The sequence below is a fragment of the Danio rerio genome, chromosome 2 (genome assembly GCF_052040795.2).
Source record: "Danio rerio strain M-AB ecotype USA chromosome 2, GRCz13ab, whole genome shotgun sequence".
NCBI lineage: Eukaryota > Metazoa > Chordata > Actinopteri > Cypriniformes > Danionidae > Danio > Danio rerio.
This window is the reverse complement of record NC_141022.1, coordinates 10,395,616-10,417,500: the sequence shown is the minus strand read 5'-3', so window position 1 is coordinate 10,417,500 and position 21,885 is coordinate 10,395,616. Positions and strand designations below refer to the sequence as shown.

The following is a 21,885-nucleotide window of genomic DNA, read 5'->3' as shown; positions in this document are numbered from 1 at the left end:
TGTGGTGTGAGGACGGGGAGGACGGCGGGGAGGTTTTGTTGAAGAAGGGCAGACGGAAGGTTGGGGAAGGCGAGCGCTCTCGTGTGGGACTGCTGCTGGGACTCTGCCTTGGACTGATGGCCTGAAGCATTCGACCTTTACCCTCCTTCAGCATGTGCTTCTGTTGAAGACCACCGATACACACAGGTTAAGACAAATGTTCACATACACCTTGCAGAATCTACAAAATGTCCAATGTATTACCGAAATAAGAAATAATATGGATGTCAATTAGGGCTGTGCGATTAATTAAAATCATATTGAAATCGCGAAGTAAAGATGTATGATTTCTAATTCGGCAACGTGGTGGTAGTGCTGTAACCCCACAGCAAGATGGTCGCTGGTTTGAGCCTCGGCTGGGTCAGTTGGCGTTTCTGTGTGGAGTTTGCATATTCTCCCGGCATTCACGTGGGTTTCCTCCAGGTTATGCGTTCTCCCCCACAGTACAAAGACATGCAGTAAAGGTAAATTGGGTAGGCTAAATTGTTCTTAGTGTATGAGTGTGAATGAGTGTGTATGAATGTTTTCCAGAGATTGGTTGCAGCTGGAAGGACATCTGCTGCATGAAGCATGTGCTGGATAGGTTTGTTCTGATTTTGTGACCCTGGATTAATAAAGGGACTAGGCCAAAAAGAAAATAAATGAATGAATGGATGATTTCTAAATCCCCTTAGAACATGATTTTTTTGCACGGTCCAGTCCCGACTGACACTTCTCCCGCAGTATGTTATTTCAACACAGCACGCCTAAACAGAGGAGAAGGGTCTGTCTGCAGACTGCAAGACAGGAGCGTAACATGAAGAGGTATAACTTGTAGTTTGTTGGAGGCGTAACTTGAAGTTACGGAGACCCACTTGTCAAAACTATGTTGTCGGTAAGGCACTGTACATCAGTTATTAATGTCTACACCTTTCCCAACCCTAAACCCAACCATCAGTTATTAATATCTACACCATCCCCAACCCTAAACCCAACCATCAATTTCATTAACGTCTACACCTTCCCCAAGCCTAAACCCAACAATCACAGATATTAACGTCTACACCTTCCCCAACCATCAAGGTTATTAACGTCTACACCTTCCCCAACCATCAAGGTTATTAACGTCTACACCTTCCCCAACCATCACGGTTATTAACCTCTACACCTTCCCCAACCATCACGGTTATTAACGTCTACACCTTCCCCAACCATCACAGTTATTAACCTCTACACCTTCCCCAACCACCACAGTTATTAACCTCTACACCTTCCCCAACCATCACAGTTATTGATGTCTACACCTTCCCCAACCATCACAGTTATTGATGTCTACACCTTCCCCAACCCTAAACCCAACAATTAGTTATTAATGTCTACACCTTCCCCAACCCTAAACCCAACCATCCCAGTTATTAATGTCTACACCTTCCCCCAAACCTAAACTCAACCATCAATTTCATTACACATCTACAACTTCCCCAACCCTAAACCCGACAATCAGTTATTAACGTCTACACCTTTCCCAACCATCACAGTTATTAATGTCTACACCTTCCCCAAACCTAAACTTAACCATCAATTTCATTACACATCTACAACTTCCCCAACCCTAAACCCGACAATCAGTTATTAACGTCTACACCTTTCCCAACCATCACGGTTATTAATGTCTACACCTTCCCCAATCATCACAGTTATTAACGTCTACACCTTCCCCAACCATCACAGTTATTAACCTCTACACCTTCCCCAACCATCACGGTTATTAACGTCTACACCTTCCCCAACCATCACGGTTATTAACGTCTACACCTTCCCCAACCATCACAGTTATTATTCTCTACACCTTCCCCAACCACCACAGTTATTAACCTCTACACCTTCCCCAACCATCACGGTTATTAACGTCTACACCTTCCCCAACCATCACCTTCCCCAACCATCACGGTTATTAACGTCTACACCTTCCCCAACCATCACAGTTATTAACCTCTACACCTTCCCCAACCACCACAGTTATTAACCTCTACACCTTCCCCAACCATCACGGTTATTAACGTCTACACCTTCCCCAACCATCACAGTTATTGATGTCTACACCTTCCCCAACCCTAAACCCAACAATTAGTTATTAATGTCTACACCTTCCCCAACCCTAAACCCAACCATCCCAGTTATTAATGTCTACACCTTCCCCCAAACCTAAACTCAACCATCAATTTCATTACACATCTACAACTTCCCCAACCCTAAACCCGACAATCAGTTATTAACGTCTACACCTTTCCCAACCATCACAGTTATTAACATCTACACCTTCCCCAAACCTAAACCCAACCATCAGTTATTAACGTCTACTCCTTCCCCAACCCTAAACCCAACAACTAGTTATTAACGTCTACACCTTCCCTAACCATCACAGTTATTAATGTCTACATCTTCCCCAACCATCACAGTTATTAATGTCTAAACCTTCCCCAACCATTACAGTTATTAATGTCTACACCTTCCCCACCCATCACAGTTATTAACGTCTACACCTTCCCCGACCCTAAACCCAACAATCACATTTATTAACGTCTACACCTTCCCCAACCCTAAACCCAACCATCACCTATATTAACGTCTACACCATCCCCAACCATCATAGTTATTAAGGTCTACACCTTCCCCAACCCTAAACCCAACCATCACCTATATCAACGTCTACACCTTCCCCAACCCTAAACCCAACCATCACATTTATTAACGTCTACACCTTCCCCAACCATCACAGTAATTAATGTCTACACCTTCTCCCAAACCCAACCTCAACCATCAATTTCATTACACATCTACAAATTTCCCAACCCTAAACTCGACAATCACAGTTATTAATGTCTACACCTTTCCCAACCATCACAGTTATTAATGTCTACACTTTCCAAAACTTAAACTCAACCATCAATTTCATTAACATCTACACCTTCCCCAACCCTAAACCCAACCATCACAGTTATTAACGTCTACTCCTTCCCCAACCCTAAACCCAACAATTAGTTATTAACGTCTACACCTTCCCTAACCATCACAGTTATTAATGTCTACACCTTCCCCAACCATTACAGTTATTAATGTCTACACCTTCCCCAACCCTGAACCCAACCATCACTTTTATTAACATCTACACCTTCCTCAACCATCAAATTTATTAAAGTCTACACCTTCCCCAACCCTAAAACCCAAATCAGCTTTTAACGTACAGCTGTGAGTTGCGGAGGCTTTCATACTTGACACGCTGACCGTTGTACTGTTATTTGCAACCACAGGGAGCGACGCCAAGTAGGCTAACCGTCATGACAAAACAGATGAAAAAGTCAGCAAGTTGCATGGTGGAGTTGCTAAATGAATAAATAAAATAATGTATCAAATGAGTTGTGGATAAATTTGGAAAAAACTCATGCAAACATTTGGTGAAAATGTTCTCTGCTAAGTATTTCCGCCATGGCCAATTCTGACATGGTTCAATAGGATCTCGATAACTGCTAGTTGCGCCTCTCCCCCTGTCTTCTAGTCCACAAACAGATACACTAAAGTACTTAATGACAAATAGCCTGCATGAACAGAGATGAGGAGTTTAGCACACGATGGCAACATCTGTGGTGTGGGATTATTTTGGATACAGGCTGATGTATCGCAGAACCAGGTAATTTGTAATACCTGTCAGTCACATGTTGCATCTAAAAGCCTGTGGAAAGTGCGAGGCGCATCGCTTCCCTCAGCATTTTTAACTCTATTTGCGCTCGCGCTTCTTTGTGGTTGCTTGGTAACCATTGATCATTTTCTCAGAGGATGACAAACTAACAAAACATGGCTGCAGCTCTGATAAAAGTTTTTATTATGGAGAAAAAACATGTACCCCTTATGTGATTCATATCAGTGGTGATATTTTGAGTGTTGTTTAGCCTATCCAAAGAGTTCTAACTTGGTTACAAATGAGTAAACGTTTTTCATTGGAGACAGAGCTGTTGTTAAAGGCCACTCACCAGTGCTCCCTCCGGTCCAAACATCTGCAGGAAGTTGCCAATGAATTCCCGGGACTTCTCTTCCCATTTCTGGATCAGGTCGATGCTCTTCTCCTCCACCTTCTGCACAAACTCTTTACTTTTCTCCTCCACGTCCTTCACCTTCTTCTTCACCTTGTCCACACGCTCCTGAAGGTTGTACTTCTTTTCCTGGGTGAGACGAACAGTAGCTTATTATAATGAATAACTTTCATTTAGATTGATAACTTATATTCAGATAGATTGATTATTTTTGTACACAAACCCCCCTTCTGTACGTGCCTGCTGTTCACACAAAGTAAAATAAAAACAAGTCCGCAAACAGAGATAAACCAACTCTGCCTTCACAGTTCAGTCTGCGGCTGCTCATTAACCCTTGATGGGTTCACTATACTGGTGGTCAGATAGACACGCACCGCGGTTGTCATAAATCACGAATGATAAGTGTTTTCAATCACAAGAGACTTATTTAGGTTCCAAATGGCGAAATACACATTAGTAGTAGCAGAACAACGCTTTACAGTTCATGAAATACACCACGGTTTTCTGTGAAAAGGGCAATAATCATATTAAGCATAATCTGACAACATGCTTCGTACAGTATACACATTGTGCGCATAATTAGACATTTTGTGCTGAGAAAAAAAATCAGATTCGAGTATAAGCCTCGCAGTGTGAACGTAGCCTTATATAAATGTCTGTGTTAAAGAACACCCTGTTCTCACTTGTGCTACTTAGAGGTGGTAAATCATGATGATTAATGCAATCATCCCCAAGGTGAATCATATATACATGCGTTTAGATACAGATTGAACATCTGAATACCTGATATGTATCTGATTAAGGGTCTCGTATATCTGATCTCAAGCTGATTTCGGTTTATACGTTTAGTAAATTAAATTAAAAGTGTCAGATGGGACCAAAAAAAAAAAGTCAATTTTATTATGTTTCACCAGTAAACAAATGCATATAATGAGAGCGCTTACATTGATGAAGCTGACGTTCAGCTCTTTTGCAGTGTAGCCACGCTGAAGATTCCGTCTGACGTACACATCATAATCTCGCACGATGCGCGTGATGATGTCAGAGGTGGAGATGCCCTCTGTCCTTTGGGTTGGTGCAAACATTCCTGTGAAATCGCAAAATAAAAAGAATTTATGGGCTGTTTACATGACAATGTTTAAACTCAAAAAGGGAAACTTTATATGCATTTTGCTTGTCTGTTTACACGACAGCAGCTTTTTTTTGTTATTAAAAACTTCTAAATCTGAAAATGGGCTACAAAATAAACACTCAAAAACAATCAAACTGACGTCTTTGAAAACTATGACATCATGCATGTGGATGTTGTGTGTTTAGGGCAGTGTAAGCAGTATGTGTTAGTGTTGTTGTTGTTGCACAAGTGTTTGCTAACGCTTCATCGGCGAAGTGTAGATTTAAGGTATATTCACACTTGAACCGGGCCAAAGCACCCTTGTGCCCCCCTTACCGTTTCCCCCAACGGCCTGCACTCACGTTACATTGGGCCTGGGCACGCTTACATCATCGATGATGCGTTGTTCAGTAAGCGCTCTCGCTCAGTACAGTGGAGATTTCTTTCGTTTTATTGTTTTAGTCGTTTGGGATGCGGTGACACAAAGTCAAATATTTCACCGAACAGATCAGCCACTTTTGACGCTCATAAACAATCATAAAGTGCTCATGGTGCAGAAATTAGAAGGTTTGCTGAAGGTGCAGCTGTCGTGCAGTACGGGGTTTGCTTCTTTAATAATCTACGACAGTTTGCGTTCATTGAACAGTAAGAATGATTAATAAATCATTTAAAACAATCCCATAAAAGTCACATATCGTCTTCAGTTTTCAGGCTTTTGCACTTACACTACAAGCGTACCACGCCAAAGCCCAAGTGAACCACGCTCCACTGTGCCTGAGCCCAATTCAGAGCACTCACACTTTTCAAATGATCCGGGAAAGGGGCCTGGGCACAGTTTGGATAGCATAGTGCGAGTAGGCCCTAATATACAAAAGCCGCATGTTCACTGTCGGGCCAGTGCAAGCCAGGGCTTTTATCATGTTGGGAGGTTGAGCAGCGAGGCTGAACTCATGTAGCATCTCCACTGTCAGGCCAATAACTCGCAGCACGCAAACACCACCCCAGAACACCCCACGAATCAAACTTCACACAACCCGCCCAGTTCAGCAGGAATCAGGCAGATAAAGCACACAATCGCATCATCACGAAACGATTAAAATGGAGACAACTGAAACAAACAAATGACACGTTACTGTACAGCATTACATTATATGTCTATACGCATAGGCCTATGTATTTTCATTTATTATATTTATTTACTCACTGTCTGACTGTTGGCATTGTACATCAAGTGGTCTCGCCACTAAGGGAAGGATGACCCAACAGTCTTAAATTTAAAAGGAAAACATAAGGGCGATCTTAAAGGTGCAGTAGGTGATCTGCCAGACTACTAGCATTAGCATAATAACTTTAAAATTTTACGACCCTCCCCTGCCGTTCAAAACCACGCCTCCTTAATTCATGAACACGTGACCTGATTAGATAGAACACTAGATCATGTCATTCCCCAGTTAGAAAACTCTATGGAAATACGCACTTTATCAAGCGTAGTTGTTTTCAGCTGCTTTTCACTTGAACAATTAAATAATTGCTCAGATCTATTTAACCAACTATATTATCAATGCTGTACTCCATGAACTTGAAAATAGCCAATCTTCTACCAGAAGTATTTAGTGGCTGAACAACACTACCGTGCATATAAACCCATTCATAAACAAGAACACAGTCTACATAAGGTTTGCGTGACTAAAATAGTTTTAAAACATACCCGTCTAAAAGAAATACTTCAGCCGTGGTGTCATCCTTCAGATCGTTGTTTTGAACTGCATAACATTTCCCTCCAGCGTGCAAAAGTAATTCCGATATTGATTTAGGGTTTAGAAAAGTTTTGATTTGCATTTTTGGCAGAAGCCCTTTCAGAAACGATCTTTCTTTTCATGGATAAAAGGCCTCGATGGTCATTCAGAAAGAAGTTCAGGTCGATGCAGAGTTTGCAGGATGACGTCTCTCTCTGTCAGCTGTAGATGCGTGCTTCACGTGTGCATGAGAGTGACGTATCTGTCTGCTTAAAGAGGCTGCGCAAAAATTCACATTTAAATTTGTTGACAGACAGTTTGACATACCTGTTGAAATGGAGTTATTTGTCGGTCCGATAAGATATAAATTGGATGAACATTTTTTGCTTTATGCCTTATCCAGAGTATTAAAATACAAACACATACATTTAGAATTTAATCAGTACTACTGGAATGTGAAGAGACTTTCAACCAGCACAACAACAAAATGCATCTGAAGACAATCACCTACTGCACATTTAAAGCAAAAGACCCCTAAGGTGTTTTATGGAATATCTTAAACTGACCAGTAGCTATGTTTTTTCTTATTTACCTTATTTATTTAATTATTTTTTGGCACATGTACACTTGCGTAATGGGAAAACTAGTGTAAAGATAGCGGCACACCATCTTCCAAGCTCCGCCTCTGCTTTCACTCCTCACCAAAGCCCCAGCTGGCTCCCTTTGGCTTAAGGCAGGGGTCACCAATCCTGGTCCTGGAGGGCCGGTGTCCCTGCAGGGTTTAGCTCCATCTTGCCTCAACACACCTGCCTGGATGTTTCAAGTATACCTAATAAGACCTTGATTAGCTTGTTTAGGTGTGTTTGATTAGGGTTGGAGCTAAAATCTGCAGGACACCGGACCTCCAGAAACAAGTTTGGTGACCACTGACTTAAGGTATTCGGCAGGCAGAAAAAAGGCTGGCCCCAATCAGACACCGGACATGACTATGGAAATGCGACTGGCCCTGGCTCGCTCGCTTTAGGCACGACGGTGGAAACGCGGGTAATGTTTGTGTTTTTTGTGCTTGTTTTTCATTTTTACAAACTTTAAAGGGCCATGAAACCCCCTTCTTTCAGCAGGGTGTTTTCACACCTCTACTTTGGAAAAAGTCAGAAAAGTGGGCGTGTTCAGCTCTGTTTAGGGGGGAGTGTCGGAGGAAGAAAAGAGGCTTGGTGTGGGAGTGTCTATTTGGGCGCGCTGAATTTCAGAGTCAAAACACACACCCAACGGGGGAGAAAGGGACTGTTTACATGGACATCTGTAGTCGAATTATTTGCCAAATTATTGAATGGTGGACTTTAACTGCAGTTTGGCTCTTTCATTCAGGGAATTCATTCATGTCCCTCGCTACAAATGAGATATTTGATTCAAGGAACTGCTCTAAGCGTGTATTTTCATGCAATGTTTAATACCGCACGGCGAATGAGAGAAATAAAACTCAGCATTTCCCGGAAACTTAGATGCACACGGCAGGTAGCTTCAGAAAGCAGCGCGTGTTATTCCGGTCACAAAATCCTACACGAGGTTATAGTTTGGTTGTAGAGCTAACTTGTTTACACTCGGTGCAATAGTTTGTTCGATACGAATAAAATACGAACTGAATAAACAAAGAGCACTGCTCGCTCACCTACCAAATCTGTAGAGACAGGACAATCCACAGCAACTAAAGCCGCGTCTTTATTTAGAGGAGATTACAAGCGCATCCGGATCTCAGCGTTTGCAGATGAGAACAGCTCTCAGGTAAACAATGTCCCTACTTAGACACGTAAGTTATTGTTGTCGAGCGTCGCGTACACTGTTAATCCACACGTGACTCCGGCTGTGCTCTCACAGAGAGAAAATGAAAACGAAACTTAACTGCAGCAAACTATAAAGCAACACTTCACGCTTGTTTTGCCAATACAACGTGGCGTCTCTGTCGTCTGAACACTGTGACAGTAATGAATATTAATGAAGTTGCACAATAGAGCGCGCCGATTGGTTTGAACCAAGCTTTACTCATGCATTAATGCAGCAGGCTGTAAGACGTAATAAGACACACTCTGGTACAGATGTCCAGTCTGCACGCTGGAATACACGCTATTATGTCATGACCATGACGCAGCTTCAAAAATTCGTTTTAAACCGGAAGTACGAATTTGCTTGAAATAACGCAAAAACAACCAATTTACACTTTTTAGTGAAATATAGGTGTCCTAATAGTTTTTAGCAGTGTGGGACACATAAACGACTGTCAACAGCTCAAAAAATGTGTTTTGGTGTTTCGTGACCCTTTAAGTACACAATTCTACATAATTAAATTAGTTAGTTTTTCACTACAAAAATTTGACTACAAAATTCTTTCAAAATGTTTCTAAAGCAAATTAAAACACTGCAATTATATAAACTAAGTTAATTTGGTTAACCAGGGAAGTCATTTGACAACTGCAGTTTATTCTGTAGCCAATCTGGGAAAAAAAATTAAAGGGGGTTGATTTGATTGACCTTAGCAGCTTTAAAAAAATGTAAACACATATATTTTAATTCAGCCAAACTAAAAAGAAAATAAAGACATTCTCCAGATAATAAAATATGTATAATACTTACAAAAATAAAAAGTAAATAATTAAAATTCTTTGCTCTTAAAAAATATCGGACAATGTATGTAATAATAATAATTTGTAAATGAATTTCTAAATGAAACGAGAACGTCTGCTTCTGAAAAACACACAAATATGAAAGTGCTCCATGATAAGTTCATTATCTGTAATTGTTTTGAAATGTCAGATGTTAAAGGTCACTTTCTGAATCTGTTTTTCTCACCTGCATCTTTGATGTGCTTGTAAACATCATCACTGTCAGCTGAGGAGTATGGGATATCATCATGGGCCACAAAGTCAATCTGAAATATCAAAGTACCTCACAAAGTTGACATAACATATGACGCTATTTTAAACAATGTGGTTTCATGTGGAGTATTACACTCGGCTCTCTTTTATCATACCCGATGTTTGGTGAGGAACTCTGGTGTAAGAGTCCATGGGGCATTCCGGACCACCTCATCCACATAGCGACAGTGACTAACAGCATCATAGCGCTCGTCTTCGTTCATGACAGTAAAGCCCTTTAGCTTGTGCGTGAGGTCATCACTGCAAACTGCAGAGAGGTGGGAGAGATACTAAATACAGCTCTGACATTAGGACGGACACGGTGTTAAATGATCACAATGAGAAACACTCAAATGCTGAAACCCAGTCCAATGACTCCACACTGTGCACTCGGGACTCTTTAAGGTCCACGTGAACTAGTGGTGATCACAAATCTCATTATTCTGATTACATTATGGTTTTTTAGTTATGAACTGGACCATTTTTCGGATCAGCAAAAAAGGGGAGGAGGCAAATGTAATTTGCTTTCCATTTATTAGAAAAACAGTCCTGCAAGAATCTTTTGGTATTAACAAACAGAACTTAAAACTTGTGATTTCATTAAAAATAAAATGAAGAAAAATTCAGCTGAATAAAAATAAATAGTAAAATATTCAGTACTGTGAAAAATTCACTGTTACTACTACAGTATGTTACTTCTACTACTGTAAGAATATTTATAATAGTTATAATAATTTTTTATATATAATAATAATTTAATTATTATTAATAATATTTGAGTGATTTCTAAAGAGGTGAGGCAGTGGCGCAGTAGGTAGTGCTGTCACCTAACACCAAGAAGATCGCTGGTTTGACCCTCGGCTCAGTTGGCGTTTCTGTGTGGAGTTTGCATGTTCTCCCTGCCTTCGCATGGGTTTCCTCAGGGTGCTCTGGTTTCCCCCCCACAGTCCAAAGACATGCGGTACAGGTGAATTGGGTAGGCTAAATTGTCCGTAGTGTATGAGTGTATGTGTGAATGTGTGTGTGTGTGGATGTTTCCCAGAGATGGGTTGCGGCTGGAAGGGCATCCGCTGTTACGACCCCGGATTAATAAAGGGATTAAGCCGACAAGAAAATGAATGAATGAATGATTTCTAAAGAATCAAGCAACTCTGAAGACTGTCACAGAAGAGTAATGAAGCTGAAAATTCATCATTAAAATCTCTGGAATAAATGATTAAATTAAATTATAAACTACTTCTGAACAGTTATTTTAAAGTGCAATAACATTTCACAATTTGTACTGTATTTTTGATCAAATAAATACAGCCTTGGCGAGCAGGAGAAGCTTATTTTAAAACATTTAAAAATCCTACTGACCCCAAACATTTGACCGGCGGTGTATGTTCAATGTATGGACATTACTGAAGGCACAAAAGACTAATGCACATTCAGAAGCAATATTAGGCCAAATGCATTTCTGTTTGACCACTTGAGAAATCAAGGTTTATTGTTATCAATTGTTTTATTGCAAAACTAATAGCCCATTTCTAACTGTATTTCTATGATCTGCTCCTCGTTCGTGTCCATGTTCATCGTTCCATTTAATTAACTCAAATAAAACAAAACATATGTTTATTTTCTGTTTCTTTTTATTCATATTCAAAAGAGAAGAAATTGAAATAAATAACAGTAGTGGGAATAACCATAACCATCAATATGTTTTTGAGGGTGTGAGCAAGACAAAACTTGAATACTTGAAACAGGAGCAGGAGAAAATAATATATATTTGAAAAATCCGTCCTGCTCCTTCCCAAAGGCTTAGTTCCTTAATTATTAGGGATTGCCACAGCAGAATGAACCACCAACTATTCCAGCATATGTTTTACACAGCAGACACCGTTACAGCTGCAACCAAGTACTAGGAAACACCCATACACTCTTACAAACACTATGGCCAATTTTGTTTACTCAATTCACATGCCCATCTGTTTAGACTGTGGGGGAAACCGGAGCACCCGGCGGAAACCCACACAAACACAGGGAGAACATGCAAACTCCACAAAAAATATGCCAGCTGGTCCAGACTGGACTCAAACCAGCGACCTTCCTGCTGTTAGGTGACAGTCTTTACCACTGAGCCACCGTGCTGCCCTTACTATGATGTTTTTAAATGTAAAACTATGCAGATGGGAATTTAAACAATGCCCTAACAGCCTAAAATATACAGGAAATAAAAAATAATAATGTTTTTGGCAAGCTCCACAAAGTTTGCTTGATTTGCATTAAATTCATTGATCACGAAAACACAAAATCCTGGAGGGTCTGATAAGAATTAAGAACATTGTGGTTGAAACTGACGTCAGCAGAGAAGGACTGCTAATCTAAACGTGGAAACAAATGTTCAAATGTGATTGAAGATTATCAAAACAAACATTTTTTATTTATTTACTGGATTAACTGTTCACCTAAAAAAAAAACATTGAGCAGTAGCAAAATAAACATTGTACATTTTGATTACACATTGACTTTAAGTTTCCTTTATTTATGTCATTCAACACATCACAATAGAATTGTAATGCAGAACGAAATTACGCTGCAACAGACCCAACAAGAACATAAAAAACATCATTATACAAACATTATAAAATCCTAACATGATAAATAAGCTTTTATAATTCCATAAAAATATAAAAATAATTATATAAGATATAGCCTATTTAAAAAAAAAAATCTCTGAAGAGAATAACTTAATACTTAAATACCTATTTCGCCATTTGTTGTAATATTAACAATTTATGCTAGTTTAACAAATTTATTGATTTATTATTTAACACTAGCTATCAACAATGCTTAAGAAATGGTAAAAGTAGCTGAAAAGTTCAGGATTACTTACCACCTACAATAAGGTGAGTGTTTGGAAAGAGGCATTTAGCCTGCATGAGAGCGCGAGCATGTCCTGAGTGGAACATGTCGAAGATCCCATCAGCGTACACCCGCACAGGTCTGTCGGCTAAAAAACAAAATGAGACAAACACTGTACTTCACAATTTTACAAGCTGACACTGTTCACACTGCTGAGAGTGATATTTAGAGAAATACGTAAATTAACGCTGCGCTCTTTCCTCTCAATAACAATACCCTCATGGAAATGGGGATTTGTTGCTACAAAACTTTGCAATTCAGCAACATCATGTCGACAGATGAGGTCATGATAATCAGTGGTGGAACTGAAAAAGTACAGAAAAATCTGGCAAGTATCTCTTATAAAAATATGAGTAAAAATTAGCCCATCAACAAGTATGAGTACAGAGTATTACGCAGTAAAAAGTAGTCCACCGTATACTCCTGTAAATTGAAAATGGGCGTTTCTAAGTGTACATAGCTTAAATAGTTTGTCATTTATGGACTATACATTTAAAATGGGAGATTAATTTGTATGAGAACACATTTTATTAAAAGGGATAGTTCACCCAAAATTGAAAATTACTTCCACTAAACACAACAGAAGATATTTTAAAGAATTAACTTTCATATCAAAGAAAATTACTGCGTAAGTCAATGGATCCAACATTTTTAAAAATATTTTTTTTTTGTAGAAGGAAAAAAATACAGTGTGTGTGTGTGCGTGTATAAATAATGTCAGAATGAAAACTTCTGGGTGAACTATCCCTTTGATATATACAACTATAATATACCAACAGAAAGCAAGTTGATGCTTTTACATGTGAAGCAAAATCTATGTACCCTAATGGACAAAGAAGTCAAAGCTGTGGCAAAATGTGCATGTATTTGAAAACGGAAAATGCTGTAGTGCATTTAGATATTGTTTAAGGCCTTTTGGCCTTCTTGCACTCTTTTAATGCTTCCACACTGTACATCTTTGCTGATTTTTGTATGCACAATTTGAATGGATGAGAATCACATGTCTGATTGTTTTACTTAGCCATTTACTCAGGCAAGAAAAAATAAATAAACACAAAGTAATCTGAATTTGTAAATTAAATGAAAAATATCTAGGGCAGGACTATTAATTTTACTCTTTTTATTTAGTTTATTCTTTTTTCTTTGCTGTTGGAAACACTGCAGGTGCGTGAAGATGTTTTGTTGTTATGTTCTGTATGCCGTTATTCGCATGTTAAAATAAATCAGTATTTTAAATGCAATATTGAATGTGTCAGACACAAAAAAAAGACACGCCAATTAATTAAAAAAAATTTTTTTATTAAATAATAATTTAATATTAGTGCTACTGGTGAATTGGGTAGGCTAAATTGTCCATAGTATGTGAATTAGTGTGTGTAGATGTTTCCCAGAGACGGAATGTAGCTTGAAGGGCATCCGCATCGTAAAAACCTGCTGGATAAGTTGGCGGTTCATTCCGCTGTGGCGACCCAGAATTAAGGGATTAAGCCGAAAAAAATGAATGAATAAATGAATGAATACTTTAATATCAATCTGACCAGTTAACAGTTAATATTTGGTTAGCGAGCGGCCGTTGTCGGTTGGCAAAATTAACCGAAATGAGCATCCCTATTAATATCTATAACATAATGCAAATAAGAGCCAATAAAAATGCAATACTTCTGCCCTAGACTAAACAAAATGCACAACGGATTCTATTTCTAACAATGCTAAAAAAACACACACACACAAAAATGCTGCAACATATGCAATATTTCTGTCCATGACTCTACATAAAGACCAACTCTAAATGTAACCATAAAGTCTGTAACTGAATCTAGCACATATTTGAATAGGTGTGTTGTAGGAGATTATTCCAAAGGGCAAATAACTTACGTGGCGTGCCTCTGCGAGCTTCCTCTATGGTGACACGCTGATACTGCTTATCTTCCATTGACTCGAGCTGATCTGCATAAGGAGCTGGATATTTCAGACCCTGAGGTGTAAGAAGCATCACAGCCTTTGGTCTCAAATACCATCCCTCATCGGTATATACACACGCTCACACCTTTATCTCACTCACCACCGTGCATCTTTTGAACTTCAGTGGTTTTTCTCCTTCCTCTGGCTCTCCGTTTGAACCATCTCTCTTTCTCTTCCTTGACAGTCGCGCTGAACCGTGGGCCTCCATTCAGGCTCTGTCAAATGAAGTGGACATGTTGAAAATAATGTAAATTAGGGCTGCACAATACATAATTTCAGCATCAATATTACAACGTGTGCTTCCCATAATAAATATATCACAAGATCTGCAATGTGGAATGTCAAAAATGAAATCTGACTATCATCAATGATGAAGAACAAAAGTTAAAAGGTTTAACCAGAAATTTACCAAAATATTTGTCATTTGCATGTGTATATTTACGGTTTATGAGCATTTCATGCATGTTTAAAGGGATAGTTTGTCCAAAAATGTGTATTTGCTTACCATTTACTCGCCCTCAAGTGGTTCCAAACCTTCTGAGTTTTTTTTCTTTTGTTGAACACTATATTGTTTTTTTTTTTAAGAAAGCAGGAAACCTGTATCCACTACACAACCTGACAAAAGTATTGTCGTCTCCAAGTTTTAGGAACAAGAAATAATAACTTCTAGTTGATCAATTGATTTGACTTTGCTTAGACAAAAGTCTTGTCACTTAACAGAAATAATGTTCAGTATAGAATATTGGGTCATTGTGCAGTAGAAGAAGAATAAATATTGTGTATGACTCCCATGAGCTTTGAGGAGTGCATCCATACATTTCTGCAATTACTCAAATGACTTATTAACAAAGTCATGTGGAATAGCAAAGAAAGCGTTCTTGCAGGACTCCCAGAGTTCAGAGTGTGCCTCAATCTCTGGCTGCGTCAGATAAACAGCAAAGGGACAGACATAAAGGAAGCAGATCTCACACAACGTTTGTGAGAAATACTACAGTAAGAACTTTCCCAATGATTATTTGATGCATTTGTTGTGGAGTTAATTCAAGCCTTTTTGCAAGGATGAGTCACACACAATCCGTTACAAAATTCACGCACATACAAACAGTGCACATGTTCAACTTTGCACTATTTTTGCATGGCAAATGTGACCGGATACACAGTAACATCCACTTGCTGTATGGACATCTGTTATGTTAATGTACAAAACAAACCTGATTTAACCTCCACAAACCATTATTAAGATTCTTTGGATTCATCTTTAATGCCTCCTCCATTTTACCCCAGAAATGCTCAATAATGTTCATTTCTGGTAACTGGGCTGGCCAATCCTGGAGCACCTTTACCTTCTTTGCTTTGTAATGGGCAGCACAAATTTCTTGATCCCTCAGGCTGTTGATGTTGCCATCCAATCTGCAGATCTCTCACACACCTCCATACTGAATGTACCCCCAAACCATGATTTTTCCTTCACCAAACATGACTGATTTCTGGGAGAACTTGGGTTCATGCGGGTTCCAATAGGTCTTCAGCAGTATTTGTGATGATTGGGATGCAGGTCAACAGATGATTTATCGGAAAAATCTGCCACTTTTCCAATTGATCAACTAGAAGTCAAGTTATTATTTGTTGCTCGTACAACTGGGACCAACAACAAGACTTTTGTCAGGAACTGTACATCCATAGTATGAACAGGTTTACAGGTTAATGACATTTTTCCAAATATCTTTTTTGTGTTTAACAGAAGAAAGAACCAAAGGTTTCAATCAAGGATTAGTAAATGATAATAGTATAATTAGTAAAATAGTAAAATAATTAATTGTTTTGGGTGAACTATCCCTTTAATGCATTCAGTACCAAGACAGCTATAATGTTAACTTATAAAAGATTTTCTAAAAGTTAACATTATAGATTTTTTCCTACAATTACATTTTTTTGTCAGCCACTAAAAACAATTTTGTCCCACTGAAGCCTTTTTTGATCAATATTTGTGTTTTGTGATGGCTATGCAGGAACGTGTAAAATGGGAAAATCAACAGCAGTGTAAACTCAGATGTTGTGTTTTGTAACAGTGAGTTGAAGAAGACATTAATTGTTAGTGTGTCAGGAGAGCTGGCTGTGGTGCTGGCTACAGTGAAGACAAATGTCCAGATGTCTTTATGATCTTCGCACAGGGCAGGTAATAGAAATGACTAAAACTTGCCTAGAACATGTTTGAATCCAAAATCGTGTGACATTTTTATTGTGGATTATGAAAATAAAAATCTACTCCAAAGTAAATAACTATTTGCCATTGCACCATAACAACTCTAATTAGGAAAAAAGTAAGTATTCATACATAATCTGATGTCTTTTTTATCAATTGCAAGATAAATTGTTTTCATTACATATCGATTTCTTTATTTTGATTCAATTAACAACTTTATTACCGTTTCAAATAATAAAGACTTACATTTGTGTTGAATTAATTTGAAATTTATGGAAGAGGCAAATTATTAATGCAAATAAAAGATGAATGTATTTTTGGTGTTGTATTGTGAGTGAAACAGGATATAAAAAAAATAATAATACTAAAAAAAAAAGTTGTATTTTCAGTTGTTATTTTATTGATTGTAGACTGAAGTAGATCATAATGAGATTAAAAGGACTATATAAAACGAGTCCAAATGATAGTAATAATAACAACAACAACAAAATAATATAGGATATTTTAGGAGTTATGAAGAAAGGAATTTTGAATTGATTAAATGACTAGGAAAATCCTGAGAGAAATCCTGTCTGTTCTGACTTGCCACTAGAAGATCTGCTGGTTTCAAAATAAAAAAAAAAAAATTAGTAAAAAAATAACTGCATGAACTGTTCACCATAAGATCAAGTAAATCGCATTTGGAAAATTTCCATTTAACTTCTTTCTTTTATTTGGTTTTTATAATAACTTGTTTTGCCGAAAATAATGCGTCTATAGCGCAAATACAAAATTGACATAAAACAAAAAAAGTGTGACTTTAATTTCATAGATTTCTGAGTCTATTTATTTACTTTGGTAAATGTGAGTAAATATGCATTCATTCAATTTTTATAGTAAATACAGTAATATTTTAACAATATGCAAATGTTTAAATAATTTATTTACAATACAGTTTGTAAAGTAATATTTTCCACCTTTTCGTAGATACACTGCCTGACAGAAGTCTTGTTGAGGATCCCAGTTGAGCAACAAAAAAATAACTTGACTTCTAGTTGATCATTTGGAAAAGTGGCAGAAGGTGAATCATCTGTTGAACTCCATCCCTATCATCACAAATACTGCAGAAGACCTATTGGAACCTGCATGAACCCAAGATTCTCACAAGAAACCAGTCAAGTTTGGTGAAGGAAAAATCATGGTTTGGGGTTACATTCAGTATGGGGGCATATGAGAGATCTGCATAGAGGATGGAAACATCAACAGCCTGAGGCATCAAGACATTTGTGCTGCCCATTACATTACAAACCAAAGGAGAAGGCAAATACTTCAGCAGGATAGCGCTGCTTCTCATACTTCAGCCTCCACATAAAAGTTCCTGAAAGCAAAGTAGGTCAAGCTGCTCCAGGATTGGCCAGTCCAGTCACCAGATATGAACATTATTGAGCATGTCTGGGGAAAGATGAAGGAGGAGGCATTGAAGATGACTCCCAAGAATCTTGATGAACTCCTGAAAGAGCTCTTTCTTTGCCATTCCAGACTTTATTAATCAGTGATTTGACTCATTGCAGAGATGTATGGATGCAGTCCTCTAAGCTCATGGGAGTCATACACAATAATAATTCTTCTTCCACTGCACCATGACTTCATATTCTATACTGAACATTATTATTGTTAAGTGAGAAGACTTATGTCTAAGCAAAGTCAGATCTTACTGTCTTAATTAAATTATTAAAAAAACAAGGCATGATTATATTTTATTTGGGTAAAATAAGCGTAATCTAGCGGCCCTTGCCTTTTATATAAGCCACTTCTGATACCAAATGATCAACTAGAAGTCAGGTTATTATTTTTTGTTCCTAAAATTTGAATAGGCAACAAGACTTTTGTAAGGTAGTGTATATTATATAAGAGACTTATTTTCTTTATACCAAACATGTGGATCTAATTGGATATGTATTGTAAACCTTATAATAATAAAGTAAACCTAATAAAGAAACAAGTTATATATACTTTTCATGTTTTTTAGTTAATACACAGTTAATAAAAAACGCTTGGTTCCACACAATTGATTTGTATTAAGACAACATGAAAGGATTAAGTTAACTTACTAGTTTTTACTAACTTCAATTGATTAGACTTAATAGAAAAAAAAACGACATAAACCCATTTTTTTAATGGAATGCACAAAAAATAATAATTCTGCATAAATCGGCTGATTTTTTACTACATTATTTAACACAGCAATGCAGACTCTATCTTGTTTGTGTGCAGTCAAAATTATCAGAAAACAAAACTGGAAAAATGTTGTATTAAAGGAAAAACTGAATTTTAAAAAATGAGCTCAACTTAAACTTTTATCTTTAAAAGCAATAACTTCCTAATGATTTATAAAAATGAAACCTATAAAATTGCAAGTGAACAGGTTTTAGCATGCGCAATCAAGTGCAAGTCAAAATTCTACAGGTTATGTCACACGTGGAAGAAATCATACGTGAAAACAAAACCTGAGCTTAGGTCAACAGGAACACAGCTGTGTGGAAACAGTCTTTGGAAACGTTGCCCGAATTCTTCCTCATTCCAGTCATTCCTTTATCTAAACACAGAGCCTTCAGTCTTATCATGGTGAATGCATAATTGAAAGGTGAGGAATGTGAGCCATAAACAGCATTACATCCACTACAACAATTCACAGACACACACTCACAATTAACAGATGAACTATACACAACCCTGCATCGAGATCTACCACTAATATACAATCTAAATTAAGACAATATCATGTTTCAGAACAAACTCTGACAAGCGGATCTACAAATAGCGGATCGAAATATCGTGATAACGAACATGCATATTGATATAGTGTGCACTTCAAAATACTGTCAATAATAATTTATTATTGCAAATAATACAGTGCCATTTTAGAATATTTAGATTATTTATTAGAAGATTAGCACCAAATGCTGAAGACTAGAGCTGTGCAATTAATTGAAATCGAATCGCAATTTGAAACGTTGCAATTAGTTAAATCGCAAGAGGCTGCCATATAAAATATGTATTTAAACAAAAATAACAAATAACATCTTCAAAATCAGTCTGCTATAAGCTTCAGAAAATTAAACATGCTAGACTTTCTGTGATGGTGTCGCGAGGCATCGAAGACATGGTATCGGTTGTCGCAAACTATGCCACATTACACGTTACATTAGACTCTTGTGTCACGACGTCCATTTGTCGTTTACGACTCGCCACGACACCATATGTCAAGGAAATCCAAAATCTAAAATCGTGTGATCTGACTGGGTTTTTATAACTAGCCAATTGAGTGAGTACACTTTCGTTCTGTCCTACGCCCACAAAAAAAAAAAGATAACAAACAGGAAACATCTGCTTTTTCAGAAGCATTCATAGACAAATTAATATCAAAGAAAAACAGCATTTGTAATATGGGAATATTTTGGTTTCCGAGTAACAGACACCGAATAAAAACAGGTAATTTTAAAGAGTTGTTGCGGAATTGTTGCCACGGCTTACAGAATATTGAGCTGAAGCTTAAATTTAATTAAAATCAGCTTGAAGCTTGAATTAAATCATAAATTAAATCACCATCGCAATATGTCGAAATTTTGTTTATTATAGCTTTTAAAATGGGCCTTTAAAAAAAAAAAAAAAAAAAGAACGGTTACGCTAATAAAATATATATGTATATAACTAGAGTTTGCTTGTTTTGACACATTATTTTAAATATGTGGCTAAGAAATAACTGAATTTTAATGTTAATGTGGCAAGTAAAAAAATTCCACTGGTTATTCCTAACAATTATTGGCGTTTCGCCATGTGAAAGTCTGAAATTTAATTCATAATGGTCTTAAAAAGTATTAAATTTGATGTGATGAAACCTGCAGAAGCCCTGTTTTTACCCAGATATTTAAAAAAAAAAGATTTTATTTTAGAGCAGTAATCACTGTAACGTGAAACCGTGATATTTTATCCAATACCATGCCTACTTCAGAAGCCTTGTTAAGACTGGAATACAAACACACAACCTTCACTTTCAAGGGTGTGGAAGGTTCCTCAGAGTACTACATGCATACACACTATTAAGTGCTGTCCCATCTGTGTGTAACAAAAATAGCAACTAGTTCACAGACAGGGGTGACTGTTACAATGCACCACATTTACATCAAATTTAAGTAAAGTAAAACTTCTGTACGTTATCTCAACTTTAGAAGCTCTGATAGAAATAAAACAAAATATAGATAGCGTATGATTCTGGTGTGTTGAATTAATAGTAGGAGTGTCTCTCAAAAAGTAAGAGTCGTTTAAGTTTTTAAACAGACAGCTAACTTGATAAATGCCATGAGTTCGTGATGCGACATTTGTGTCAAGTGGAACAAAACATTAGCTGGCTCTTGTTTACTATCTTTAGGACACATACACAGACACTCATTAGCTGCTTACCCGTGTGCTTTAATGTGCGTTTTGCGGTGAGGTGGTGATGAAAGACTCTTTGCAGGTGTAGGTTTATGGGTTTCCTCAAGTCGAAGGCTGACAGGAGTCGGAAGTGTACGGCGATTTAAATGTCTCGATATTCGTGATCTCAGACCTTCCGATTTGACAGAAGCCACAAAAGAGACTGGGATCAACTTAATTCAGACCCAAGATGGCAGCGGAGTCAGGGTGACTTCAAAATAAAAGTCCCGACGATGTCTCAGCATATAACACCAGAGTTTTGTTTTAAATAGTTCACAGAATATATCATGTTAAAGAATCGTTTTTTTCTGGATAAAGATTACAAGTGCTCCTTCTGTATTTGTGTAAAATAATTTATTGAGTATTAATTATCGATGTTTTACCATGTTTTGTTCTGAGTATGTCACAGTTTCTCCAAATTAAATCGAAATCTGATATTTTATTTATCTTTTATTTGACGATATACAATTTATTAATTTTTTTTCCCAAAATATTTATTATT

At 37.5% G+C, this 21,885-nt stretch overlaps 1 protein-coding gene across 2 annotated transcripts in view; it reads right to left on the bottom strand.

The window, feature by feature from the left end:
* Nucleotides 1-21,548, bottom strand: part of pcyt1aa (phosphate cytidylyltransferase 1A, choline a) — a 22,540-nt gene extending 992 nt beyond the window's left edge. The window contains exons 1-10 of one of the 2 annotated variants that reach the window (XM_087239413.1): nt 21,372-21,548; nt 19,418-19,506; nt 14,829-14,943; nt 14,642-14,741; nt 12,738-12,854; nt 9,979-10,130; nt 9,798-9,876; nt 5,051-5,193; nt 4,047-4,235; nt 1-160 (exon numbers count right to left, since the gene is read on the bottom strand). The exon at nt 1-160 is cut by the window's left edge and continues 992 nt beyond it. In XM_087239413.1, the coding sequence (XP_087095539.1) occupies nt 1-160; nt 4,047-4,235; nt 5,051-5,193; nt 9,798-9,876; nt 9,979-10,130; nt 12,738-12,854; nt 14,642-14,741; nt 14,829-14,936 (1,048 nt within the window). In that variant the 5' untranslated portion in view covers nt 14,937-14,943; nt 19,418-19,506; nt 21,372-21,548. 2 annotated transcript variants of the gene reach the window in all.
* Nucleotides 21,549-21,885: the final 337 nt, after the last annotated feature.